Source organism: Rhododendron vialii, chromosome 3a (genome assembly GCF_030253575.1).
Source record: "Rhododendron vialii isolate Sample 1 chromosome 3a, ASM3025357v1".
Classification (NCBI taxonomy): Eukaryota; Viridiplantae; Streptophyta; class Magnoliopsida; order Ericales; family Ericaceae; genus Rhododendron; species Rhododendron vialii.
In genome coordinates this window covers 23496825-23510425 of record NC_080559.1, presented here as the reverse complement: position 1 = coordinate 23510425, position 13601 = coordinate 23496825, and the positions used below count along the sequence as shown (strand labels likewise).

Here is a 13601-nt window from a genome sequence, read left to right as displayed (position 1 = left end):
ATTGTTTTATCTGAAAATTACATGACTTTTCTTGGTGGACCCTTAAAGATGATGCATATAATTTTGTTCAAGGGTGATAACAACCATGGCCTCCAGTTATGTTTTCTACTCGTGTTAATCGGGCTAACGTACGACCACAAAACTTTATAATGTTAAGATGCATATAATATTAAATAGTTGAAATTTCAAGATATTTTTAACCATTTTGCACGTAATTTAACTTGTTATATACCCAAAGTTGTGCTTAGCGAGCGACTCGCGGTTAGCATTTTGTGCTAACTCCTCTCTACGTGGTACATGGAAGGGATCAGCTTCCTTCCATACCTTAATCCACTATACTTTCTTTTTGCGGGGCCAGCCCGAGCCCACATTAATGATCAAAACCATTATCTCAAATATTACGGACAAAAGAACATTATCGTAAAAAATCAGCTTCATTGATTTTTTTTTTTTTGCTCGGCAGCTTCATTGATATTGATAAATATGTGAATAAGTCGTACAAACTGTTCAGTTTACGTTAAAATAGTATTTTTGTCGTTTATTTCATACAATTCATTCACAAAACTATTGATATCCAATCAAATTGATTGTGTTAATTTGGGGTTTAAGACCTTGTTTTGTAGCTTGGGTTCTCAAGGATAATCCCTAGGCCTTATTTTTGGTGCGATTTGTTTATAATAGAATTATCTTACCCCCCAAAAAATTATCTTTCACAGAAATGTTTTTCTTTACGTAGTGTTTGAGATCAATAGTTGGGATTATTAATGTGGGATTGAGATGAGGCCGCCAAAAAAGAGTATGAAGGAGACAGTGGATTAAGGTAGGGAGGGGAGCTCAACCCGCGAAATTGGTAGTGGTTTACCAAAAAAATCCAGTTACTGAAAATGGTCCAGCAGAAAACATTGTTCAAAATGGTTTTCAGTTTTTAACTTATTTCCAAATGCGACTTTAATTCATTTCATTGAAGTCTAGCCGAAATGTACTCCATGAATCATGGCTTGGGTCATAGAAAATCACCCGTGTGGATGGGAACTAATAATACTCCAAAACTGTATATTTGCTCACCATAGTTCAAATTTACAGTACAAAAGAGCAAACTGGGTGACAGTACAATAATCATCTTCATCCATCAACTTCTTTTATTTCCTCTTCATCTTTTACTGTTATCAAATTACAAGATAGCAACCCTAGTACACAATCTAGTAACGAGCTCAAGCGTGTGTATGAGAAGAACAGAAAAAAAAGTCTCGGAACTCATACAAACTGAAACCGCATAAGAAGCTTTACTGATTTATATTTCTCCCCCTTCTCGTCGTAGAGAGGGACTGCTCGGATCCCAGGTCTTAGCTCCGAGACAGGCAAACATGTCTGCCCACCAAAATCGTCCTTCTCCGTCTTGTCATATTCTCTGACTTCAATTCGAAGCAGAGCCAGCTCTGGAACCGTCAACGGGAATGTGAACTCTTCATCCCAAACAGGAGCCCAGTCATCCTCAATCACCCTTGTTTTCTTCTTGACTGAATCCGCTGGCACTCCTACGACATAAACCTGCATAACAGATCAAACAGTAGAATGATACGTATTTCTTGGCTTTAACTGAAACATGTATGTATGGAATGTAAGCATTATCATCTATGACCCACGTGATAATGAATGTAAAGTGGGTTGCCAGTGCAACCTATCTCCATTCTCATCCTAATGTGTCGGTGAGATCCAAATGCGCAAGGGATGAGCTGCAACACATTTATTTATTCTCATTATTGATGGGTAGTTGAGTGTAATCGTATATATAGGGAAGAGGTCCTCTCCCCGACCATGAGTGTTTTTTCCTCAGGATTTCCCCATCTCTTTGAGTGAGTCTGATCTAAAGTGTTTAATGGTTAATGAAGAGAAATCTTCTTTCTCCAAAGAGTTCAAGTAACTCTTGGATCCAACATGGTTCTATCTAATGAATCCAGGTATGTCAATTATGCTAATGTTTTTCCACATTATGTTTATGTATTGTGAGAATCATGATAGTTCTAGTCCTAATATTATTGGCCTTTCATTATGTGTCAACACCGTTATGGAAAACTTTACATGGAATTTATGTAAGAAAGTGGACAAATCTGAATAGCATAGTTTCTAAAGTTACATGCTAACACAAGAAGTTGTTTCCACATAAATATTGGAAATGGATGGAACTTCCAAAACTCTACTTGCTAAATAAATGTAAATCAATCAACTAATAGATTGTCAAACCAGCAGTATCTAGTAAATAAGAGATATGCAGATTTCCATAGAGATTTTTTGAAGTGCACATAGCAAGAAATACCAACTATTGACCAGAATTGTGTCATTTAGCCAACAAAAACAGAATGTAACCCTACTAACCTTTGTGTAGAAGTCTGGGGGTGAGTACGTGTCAAAGTGTGTAGGACTAAAATCCAGACGCCATCCATCCCCCATATATACTCTTACCTGTTAAGAAAGACGAGTACTTGAATACTCTCAAATATATCACCGGACAAATGATATTCACTATCAAGCCATTTCGAGGCACTGCTAACCTTTAAAGTTTTCTTCACCAGCAGTGCTGTTTTAGGATCAAACACCTCATTACTCGGACCTCTCATCATAAGAAAATCAGGTTTCTTCACATAACCACACCCTCCATTGGATCTGAACATCCCGTGCATCAAGTAGAGTGATTTTCCATATCCCTATTCTCAATGAAACAACAAAAGCTATTAAATCATTTTGTATTGTGGTTTTCTACTATTTACATGTACGAGGGAAGAGAGAGGGGAATCATAGAGTTGGAAATAAAAGGTGATGATTAATATAGGATATGGCACCCACACCACTTTAATCTCAAGCCACTGCAAAGTAATTGTGGGAAGTATGAGTGGGAAGAGTACTTGAGGTCGCCCTCCGGGTATATGGCGGTCGCTACAATGGTGCTCGGGACCACCGGAGGTGGAGGAAGAGAGAGCTCGGGGCGGACTTAGAGGGAGAGAGAGGGATGGCAGTGGAGAGTAGGTGTGTGTTAGGTCTGTCTTGAATGCTTGTTGAATGCTTGTCTTTTATATGAGCCTTGGAGATGGGGGAGAGCCAAGTGTAAGGCTCCCCCCCATTGGTGGACAGAGTGGAGGTTGGCCTCCTTTCCTCTTTTAGTTCCAAGTCAGGCATCGGAGCCCGTAACCAAGGAGCCGGCAGAGGCTATTTTGGTGATACATGGAGACCCATATCATCTACCGAGTCAGGCAAGGTATGATACGGGCTCCGAGGCGCCAGGCGGTAGGTATGATACTTCTTCCGAGATGACAGATGGCGGTCAATGCCCCCTCTCTCTCTAGGACCGGTCAAGTTAGAGCTCGCCGGATGCAAGCTCGTCCTCCTTGACAAACCCCTTGCTCTAGCCTCCAAACCACATTCCTCCTTAGGTCCCGAGCGAGGTACCTAGGCCCTGCTCCTGGCCTAGGATGGTGTATAGAGTTGCCTTTAAATATTCGTGGAGTCTTCAAAATGTTAAGTAGGAGGTCAGGTGCCCGGAGGTGATCTCACTCCTCTGTGGGTGGAGAGTTCATGGAGGAGGCCTGCTTCGGCGGAGGCAAGGTTCGTGGAGGAAGCCTTGCTCCTCCCGGAGGTGAACATTGTGGAGGAGGCCCGTTCCTCCTAATGGCGGATATTGTGGAGGAGGCATGCTCCTCCTGGAGGTGAACTTTGTGGATGAGGCATGCTCCTCCTGGAGGTGAACCTTGTGGATGAACCTTGGGATGAACCTTGTGGAGGAGGCCTTGCTCCTCCTGGAGGTGAACTTTGTGGAGGAGGCATGCTCCTCCTGGGGATGAACCTTGTGGAGGAGCCCTTGCTCCTCCTGGAGATGAACTTTGTGGAGGAAGTATGCTCCTCTCGGAGGTGAACTTTGTGGAGGAGGCATGCTCCTCTCGGCGGTGAATCTTGCGGAGGAGGCATGCTCCTCCTGGGGATGAATCTTGTGGAGGAAGCGTGCTCCTCCTGGGGATGAACCTTGTGGAGGAGGCCTTGCTCCTCTAAGAAGTGAACTTTGTGGAGGAGGCATGCTCCTCCGGGGGATGAATCTTGTGGAGGAGGCCTTGCTCCTAGAGGAGATGGTCACCGGCGGGGTTCTTGGAGAAGGTGCATCCGGTTGCGAGATATATCGTATACCCATAGTAATCCAACTTAAGGGCTTTTATCTGAAGAAATAGAGTAAAATACTAAAGTTTTGGACAAACCCAAGAGCTTAACAAGGCCTTGAGAGCGGAAAGTAACCTTAGTTACCTCACCTAACGAGTATGACTGCACCTTTGTTACCTGGAACGCGGATCGTTTCGGTATGAGGAACGGGAACGGGAGTGCGGTACGCCACATGCTTAAATTGTGGTACACTAGGGTAGGCTTCCATAGATAACAAAACTAGAACTTAATCTTCCAAGCGATAAACATCCAGTGCAACTAAACATTGTTTGTCAAATTATTCATACAAAACACATTTCTAGGGGTATAAAGACTGAACTTTTTACACTTTCTCCCACCGAAATTCCATTTTCTCTCTATTTTTACCATTATAAGTTGGCAATTTGGGGATCGCTTCAGATCACTAGTGCTGTGTTTGGATGAGTTTTTGAGAAAAATTTTGGGGTTATGAGTGGAGAGAGATAGAGAGTGAAATGAGAATAATGATTGGAGATAGGGGTAATGAGTGGAGAGTAATGATTGGAAGTAGGTATAATGAGTATTTTTTGAGTTGGAATTTTTTTTCTAAAAACCAAACCAAACCGAACAGGGCATAAATTTACCGTTTTGGAACGGTAGGGTACCGTGTTTTGGAACATTCATACCAAAACGTGATTCGCTAGGGTAATAGAGTTCCCTGGTAACATAGGACTGCACAACCAAGGTTGGTTAGTGCATAGAGCACATAGAACAGCTATAGGCAGTGCACATACTCCACAAATTTGACATGCAGTCAGCAAGTTAGATTTTAACAGTGAGCCTGATTTTTCGTTTTAGTACTTGAGAGAACAGACTCCATGTCAGGTACTTTCTGCCTCTCTTACAGTCTTACCATTTTTTTTTTTGCATATCTGGTATCAACAATTAACACAGAACCTTGAAACCAACCTGCATATTAACTGCGACCATCTGAGCTCCATGCATCCATGCAATAAGTGGCTTAAAATTTGAGGAGGTGACTCGGCTCCCCTTTGGATATACCCTCAGAATATTCTTCTGTGTGAACCTACGAAGGAAAAAGGAGAATATCAAAATAATAGTAATAAAAAAGAAACACATCAGCATTCCGCTCGCCCACTTAAGCAGAAAAGTTTAACATTTGAACTTAGTTCTTGGAGTTAAGCAAATACAGCATTGTGGCTACCTCACAAGATCAGTTCCATAATTTGTAGCTGCCCTTTGAAGTGCTTTTTCACTCAAGCTAAGGCGTTCAACTTTATCAAGTCCACCCCTTAATGCCTCTCTCAACCCATTCTTTGGTTTCCCAGCTCGAATTGCAATTAGATGCTTGTATTGAGCTGCTCCTAGCTGGCATGATTTCGACTCGCAGCCATCACTGTCTTCGTCATCCTGATCAGTGTCATTCTGCCAACAATAATGAAATTCTAAGGTGTGGAAGTAACTGAGAACCTTAGAACCCATAACACAATAAAGTTTTTTTCATTTCAACTAAATAAACTGATGAAATAAATTTAGTATTGAGTTCACCTTGTCATCAGGATCTGGCTCAGCTGTTTGGTCCTCTGATTCCTTTACCAGTGATGCTTCATCAGATGAATACCTCTCTTTTTGTGGGCCATTTTCTCTTCTCATTGAAGGCTTGGATTCAAGGTATTCTTTTGGTGGTTTGGTTGAAAGAATAATTCGATATTTTAAGTCTTCTGGTGAAGGGAATTCTTCTAAGCACCCGGACTCAGGGTAATACAACTGTTCTCCAAAAGTTTGCGTGACCATCTGGAGGGAGATTTAATTAGGTTAACATTAAACCAAAGTTATGGTGGAATTATGAATTGTGAAAGTAAAAGAGGTGTGGAGGGAAAGCTAACCTCTGCAACCTTAGCCTGAAGGTCGGCTGTAAGGTGGTCCTCCAAAGTTATTATAACCGGGTATGGAGATTTAACAAAAGCATATTCTTTGATGGACTTCAAGCATTTGATCAGTGACACAGGCGTTGTCAGGGTCCTAGATTCATTCAGAAGTTGAGATTTTTCCAAACGTTAACACCAGTCGGTAATGAACTTGAGAAAATGAAACGTACATGAAATTTGTTTATGTTTATCTTCATGAGCTCAAATTAACAATCCATATTTCAAATGCAATAGGATGCAAGGCAAAGTTACCATGAGTGTGTCGTTAATTCTCAGAATAGGACATCTAAGAATCAGTTCTCATTCTAAGTTACAATGCCTTCTATGATGTGTCCCATGAAAAATCAACATTTGGTATGGAAAATTGCATATGACAGAGAAACCAACGTCCTGAAAACCTTCCCTTCAAATAATTATGAAAAGCCTGATGAAGTTTAGAAATTTCAATAAAGGTTAAGCAGATATCTATCATGACATTCTATTCCTGACCAGGTATACAACAAAAGTATTTGCAACACAACCACAACTATTTAAACGAATGTAGGTGATTGACTCAGAAAAGGACCAATCTGGAATGAATTCATACCTTCCGTGAAGAACGTGAACTTCATCTTTTGCAGAATTTGGCCACAAATCTAGCTCTATTACCCTCACACCTCTTTGCAGAGCCTTTATGATTGGTACAACGCTACACTCACTGCTCAGTTGGTTTCCTGTTAGGTACGAATTGTGACCTGTATATATGAAATAATGCTGCAACGGAGCAGTCATGTCATGGTGTACCTGAAATGACACGAGTTGTCAATAGCAGATTTAAACTTTTTCAAGCTAGAGTCAAGGCACTCTAGCTCGAAAATACAAACATAATACAAATTTCAGAATGAGAAATAATAACAGAAAAGAATGGTTCAGTTCTCAGAAGTCAGAAGCATGTAACATTGATGTAAAGCAGAATTCAATTCCACACTTCAAGGAAGAGCTACAAGCTGAAATCCCAATAAACCTAGTCACTGAATTAGCCAGAATCTAAAGGATAATGAGCTTCTTCATCAAAGGGAAATGATGGTCACAGAGATATTCCATAGTAACTGACGACTACTTTTGATTCCCCGTAACAGGAGCAGAAAAATGGACCTCCTTCCCTTTTGCGTAAAACGTGAGTTCAAGAATAGATAGATATTGTATATTGCTTTCTACTAGGCCACTGATCCACAGAAAAGGTGCAGAAGCACTACCTCATTACCTCCCCAAATGCTCTCGCCTTTCAAACATTTTGGATGGGCTTTCTCCATTGATTTCTATTGTTAAGGAACTCAAATCAACAAAGCTTCATGCCAATGACTTGGGATCAACTAGGTCGATCCACTTCATTCAGTTGATTGTATCCCTAAAGCATTTGTTATAGGCAATCGAGCAAACTTTAAAAAAGAAAAAAAAGAACTCTGTGATTCAGTCTCTTTGCCATCTACATACTTCCACAATTCCATTTATGACAAGCAATTTATGTCGAAAAACGAATAGCACAGTACTAACTATTGGCACCAAATGAAATTTTAGTGTGGACATCTCTTTGCTATGGAACGGAAAGCCATGCAATTTCGTGTTTTGGAAAGCAGTAAAACTGCTCCGGAAAAAAAAAAAAACTGAAATACTATTTAGATTGCTGAAATTTTACAAGGGCCATTGTCAACTAAATGAACCCATATCTGCAAATCTCACTCTCCAGGGCCATACTTTAAGTCCAACCATGCATCATACCCTATGAGAGAGAGAGAGAGGACCTGTGATTTGATGGGGATGGGGCCATTGAGATCGTCGAAAAAGAGGTAGTGAAAGAAATCGTCGAGAGTGAGGCCTTGGTGAGTGGACTTGGCGGTGAGGTGGTGTCGCCGATCGAGGACATTGTGGATGATTCGATCCGCGTCGGAGACGCTACTGACTTCCTCCCCCTGAAACTCGGCCAGGAACCGGACGAACTGATCGGCCGACATCTCCGATGACCCACCACTCCCAGCGTACTTGGCGTAGGCCACCTTCACGTCCGGCGGCGGCTCCGCGTCGTGGATCCTGAACTTCCTCGTTATGCATCCGAACATCTTGTAATTCAAACTCCCCGTTTCCTTCATTCTCTCTCTCTCTCTCTCTCTCTCTCTCTCTCTCTCTCTCTCTAAAAGTCAATCTCTCTCTCTCGGTCTCTCTCTCTCTCTCTAAAAGTCAATCTCTCTCTCTCGGTCTCTCTCTCTCTCCAATGTACGTATTGAATATCGATTGATCTGAAAGCGGAACTTTATTACCAAAAGATTCCGTGTATTGGGTTGGGTGTGTTGATTTTTGTTGTGTTGCGTTGGGATTTGTTCGCCGGAGGGAGATGACGCGGGTGGGGGGAGAAAATTCGATTAGGATAATTACGTCCTCGGCTTTGGGAGGGACTTTCCTCGGGTGAGCCTTTTTTGGGGAGTTTTTTTGAAGATGAATCGTTATGAGAGTGCCTTTCTTTTTAATTCTTTAATTTTTAATAACGATGCATTAAAATACTACAGTACTACTATTGACTACCGTCTTCCGTTTCACTCGTTTCTCATTCCCGCCATTTCTCTTTTGCCTTTTCCAGGAATTTTCATGGCTTTCTTGTTCTATTTGTTTCCTGCTTTCTCATCCGTGATAACCGTGTGAAAAAAAGTTAGTATTAACTCTCTCTCTAGCGGATCAAAAAAAAAAAAAAACTCTCTCTCTCTCTCTCTCTCTCTCTCTCTCTCTCTCTCGTGATGACCGAGTGAAAAACAGTTATTCCCTACGTCTATTTTTTAATGTCATGTTCGTAATTTTAACTTATTAAAAAGACATCATCATTACACATTTCACATCAACTTTTACCTCTTCCACTTTCTCTCCTTACCGTCTATGAAAATATCATCATTACATTTTTACTTATTAACTTTTCAAAATGGAATATACTTTTAGGGACAAAATGAAAAATTCACCAACTTTTACCTACTAACTTTACAAAATAGACACTTAATAAGGAACAACCAAAAATGAAATATTGAACTCTAAAAAATGGACGGAGGGAGTAGTATTAATTCCAAATTTCTCTCTCTCTCTCTCTCTCTCTCTCTCTCTCTCTCTTATAACTTTTTATTATGAATGCTTTTTGAATTTTTTCTTGAATATTTTAAAAAAATACTTGTGTAAAAGTCGTAAGTTTTTACTTTTTCGATTTTACTTGTCGGGACAAAGCAATTGTAACGCCCCCAATTTTGGGTACGTTAAAGAAGGCAATTTTATTGAAAATCTAAATAGAGTCTGACTCAATATTACAACATAATTCTCTCAATAGTACTTTATTAAACAAAAGGAGGGTAGACTAGAGTTCCTATCTACTGCTCCGCTTCTTCTTTCATTCTGGCCAGCTCCTCGGCTCCGAAAGCTTCCAAGGTATAATGTTCACCCTGTTCATCTATGAGGTCTGACACATTATACCGGCGTCGCCGCCAATATAATATGTCAGGGTCACCAAAGGTAACACCGTGAGCTTACAAAAGCTCAATAGAGTAAACCCTACCCACTAACTCATAACTTACAAACAGTAATCATATACGACGAGTAGTAACAACCACACATCCACATTCACTATTCAAGTATCGTTGGTGTCCATGTTTTTCTGTGTTTCTCTTACGCAACTTATCGTAGACCGTGTCTCCATTTTCACTTTTCATAACCAAATCAACATTTTCAAAATCCGTTTTTAACACACCCAACCTCGGTTCCGCCGTTCCGGGTTCCCGAGTATCCTCACAATGGTTCCGCCGCACCGGGTTCCCATTGGCACACATTTGCATTGGCTCCTCTCCGCGGATAACCAAGCCACACACCCAACCTCGGTTCCGCCGTTCCGGGTTCCCGAGTATCCTTACTATGGTTCCGCCGTCCCGGGTTCCCATTGGCACACAAACGCACACCACACAATGGGCTACCATGTCCGGCCACATTGCGGTTTCCAAAATATTTTACCCTTTCAAAACACGCATTTTCGTTAATCACACCCTAGGTGTCATGTTTCTAACTTTCTCGATTTCCGTGTCACGTTTTCATGCATAGACTCCGCGGTAGGACTTTTCACAAAAAAAAAAAAAGCATAAATCATTCATTGAAACTTACACTAGCAAGATCATTCAACTCAATCTTACTAAGCATGCTCGAAAAGATCAAAATATGAATACTTCAAATCAAGCGTTAAAATCTTATCTTTTGAAAATCGTTCTTTCTTTCTTTTGTGGGAAGTTCAATACAACATATGTTTATTTAAGACAAAGTCATGTATCTAACATGCTCATACTTCCATTAGCGAGATAAACTTATTGACAATCATGCATTTTAAACGATAAATAACTTTATCTACTTGAAACTAAACAATAGATAACCTTATCTACTCAAGGAAAACGATAAGGATATTGATACTTTAAATCAAGAACATTCTACTTTCTAACGTACGATTCTATGCTATACGTAGAGTTAAGGGGTTCTACCTTGATCCGAAACTAGTCGGGGCCGAATAAGCTAGTTGGAAGTTTTCTACGGGCGGTGAAACGCGCAAATCTGGACCAAACTTTGGATGGCAGTAACTCCGTCAATATTTGGCCGAATATGATCGTTCTTGGGTCGAAATTGAAGCTCTCAAAGTGCTCTACAACTTTCGTGAAAGAAGTTGATCCTAGAAACTACTTTAGGTAGGAGAAAAATGGTGATAAAGGAGAAGACAGTATGCTGTCTGGAAATAGAAATCCGAGATTTTTACTAAACTTCGGATGCCAATATCTTTGTCATTTCTTCACCGATTGGGATAGTTCTTGGGTCTAACTTGAAGGTTTCGAAGTGCTCTACAACTTTCCCGAAGGGAGTTGGTTCTAAAAACTACTTTAAGCAGGAGAAAAATGGAGATTCGTGAAGGGCAGTAGGCTGTCTGGAAATGGAAATGGTTTCTAGAGAGAAGTGAGTGAAGGTGTGAGTTGAAAGGGTGAAGGGGAGGTGCTATTTATAGCAAAACTTGGTCTCTTCCTTCTCCCCCATGGCCGACCTCCCTCTCCTCTCTTTTCCCCATGGATTTTGCTCCATAGTATTGTCATTTCAAGACTTTAATCAAAGTCCTAGCCCTTTCTCACTTGTCAATCCAATAATAGGCCAAATCCTAGGTTATAATGAAGGTTCTATGGCTTGTCAAATCCTAGAATGGGTTGGCTTGTAAGAAAGAATAACATCATTGGCTAGGATCATACTTAAAGTGGTCTAGTCATGGGTTGTCAAGTAGAATCTAGGTTGAGTGTACAATAAGTAGCTTGTGTAAGTGTCCAAAATTTGCACACATACACACTCTCTCCCTCTTTCCCCATTCGGCCTCCCTCCTCTCTCTCTCCTTCGGATTCTCTCTCTCTCTCTCTCTCTCTCTCTCTCTCTCTCTCTCTCTCTCTCTTTGGTACATATATATATGTGTGTCTAGGAAAGTAAGTCTAGGTTTAATAGGTTTTTAAGATTAAAATTCTAGGGTTGCATGCATGCATGGCTAGGTTAACTAGTTTTGGAAGTAAAATGATGAGATTCATTGGCCCATGATTTTGTATGGTCAAATCAAAGCCTTATTGGCAACTTGATAATCAATGACCAATGGTCAAAAATTTTCCTAGCATTTATGGACCAAAGGGTAAAGGAATATGGGTTATAATTAGGGTTTGAAATGACTTGTCATGGGGTATAATGATTACCCCTAAAAGTCTAAGGGTTCAATTAGGGTTCGAGGGGTTCAAAAGGCTCCAAGACGGTCAAAAAAGTCCAATTAGGGTTCGGAAAGTGTAACTAGGAAAAATGGTAGTTTGGTTTGTCCAACTAGTCGGTTGGAAACTAACCTTACTCGCCAAGTAAGATTTCTAGCCAAGAAATATAATTTAAAGATTTTATTTAACTTGTTAGAAAAATATACAAGCGCTTTTATAAGCATACTTGTTTTTAGAAAATGACTAGATTGCTCGGCGTGAAAATATATAACTTTGTAAGTCTCAAATCTAATTATGACGGATTATTAAATTTAAAAAGAAATTTTTAGTAGCAAATTCAAGTAATTAAAATAAAATTTAAATATTTAACGAAATTTTTATTTACCAAAAATCAGGGTCGTTACAGCAATAATACACTGTATAAAAGTTTAGTGTAAAATTAACAAATATGAAAAAAATTGAATAAGGAGAAAACAAAAACAAAAAAGTTGTAGTCTCTAACTTGTAGTTTAGCAAAAACGGGGCCTAAATTTACAAATAGATTTTTTAAGGAATTTACCATTCCAACTTGTATATGCTATGAGTCATCTGCTTAAAAGAGCTTCGGTAATTCATCAAGGAATAAACTACTTCGGATTATGGCGGTTCACAAAGCTAAAAATGCCTTTAAAACAGTATCATACATGAATAGAGAAGAAGAAATGCAAATGGAATGGCAGCTAAGTGGTAAGGCACCTTATACTCCACTAGGTAAGGGTTCAAATTCCACCGGCCCATATCCATCTCCTAGATTAATGGTAGAATGGAATTTGCCTTGTAAAAAAAAATAACGAACAGAGAAGAAACATGTTGTGAACAAATTTTGATATCTTAGACTCCGTTTGAAACTTGTGAAAAGTAGTATGAAGGTAAGGAAGATTTTAAAAAATCTTTCCTATCTTCACACTATCATCCCTTAATAGAATTAGTAATACAGACCATGTGTGGTACTAGTATTATCTCATATTTTGTACTCTCTCCGTCCCTTAATTCCAACTTATTAAAAAAACATTATCATTACACTTTTCACATTAACTTTTACCTAAAATTTTCTTATGTACCCTCTATGAAGACATCATCATTACACTTTTACTCACTAACTTTTCAAAATAGAATCTACTTTTACGGGCAAAATGGAAAATGTACCAATTTTTACCCACTAACTTTACAAAATAGACACTTATTAAGGGACAGTCCAAAATGGAATACTAGACTTTAAAAAGGGGACGGAGAGAGTATCATATAACCTATCATTATTACGATCTAAAAAAAAAACTATCATTATTTAATTTTAAAATATTTATCTAAACCCCAAATGGATAATCCATTGTATGCAATTTATGTGTAATCAAATTTGTTACTTAAAATTGGTCAAACATACGAATCCAAGAGATAGTTGGTAAGTCTATACCGCTAATAATATTTTGATGTGAGATTATATTTTTATTGAAACCAAATAATGGTCCCGTCTGCTAGCACGTATAATCCAACTCATTTAGCGTTTTTAGCCTATACCGCCACACGCAAGCATGACCTCTTAAAGATTCTATGTGGTGGGCCTCTACCACTATGATTACTGCTTCAGGCGATGAGATATTTGGGATATTTGAGGTATTTTTTTCGCTTTCTCAAAACATATCTTTTGTGTAATGGGGGGTGATCTGATAGTTGTGGAAGTCATAAACAAGTG

The 13601-nt window shown here is 39.5% G+C and overlaps 1 protein-coding gene across 1 annotated transcript; it reads right to left on the bottom strand.

The window, feature by feature from the left end:
- Positions 1-1039: 1039 nt before the first annotated feature.
- On the bottom strand, positions 1040-8588 carry LOC131320540 (phosphoinositide phospholipase C 6). Its single transcript, XM_058351267.1, has 9 exons — positions 7889-8588; positions 6694-6890; positions 6066-6201; positions 5728-5973; positions 5384-5604; positions 5128-5245; positions 2550-2702; positions 2374-2460; positions 1040-1548 (listed from the first exon to the last, which is right to left on the bottom strand). The coding sequence occupies exons 1-9, from the start codon at positions 8231-8233 to the stop codon at positions 1255-1257; spliced, it is 1797 nt and encodes a 598-aa protein (XP_058207250.1). The 5' UTR covers positions 8234-8588; the 3' UTR covers positions 1040-1254.
- Between the last annotated feature and the right edge of the window lie 5013 nt (positions 8589-13601).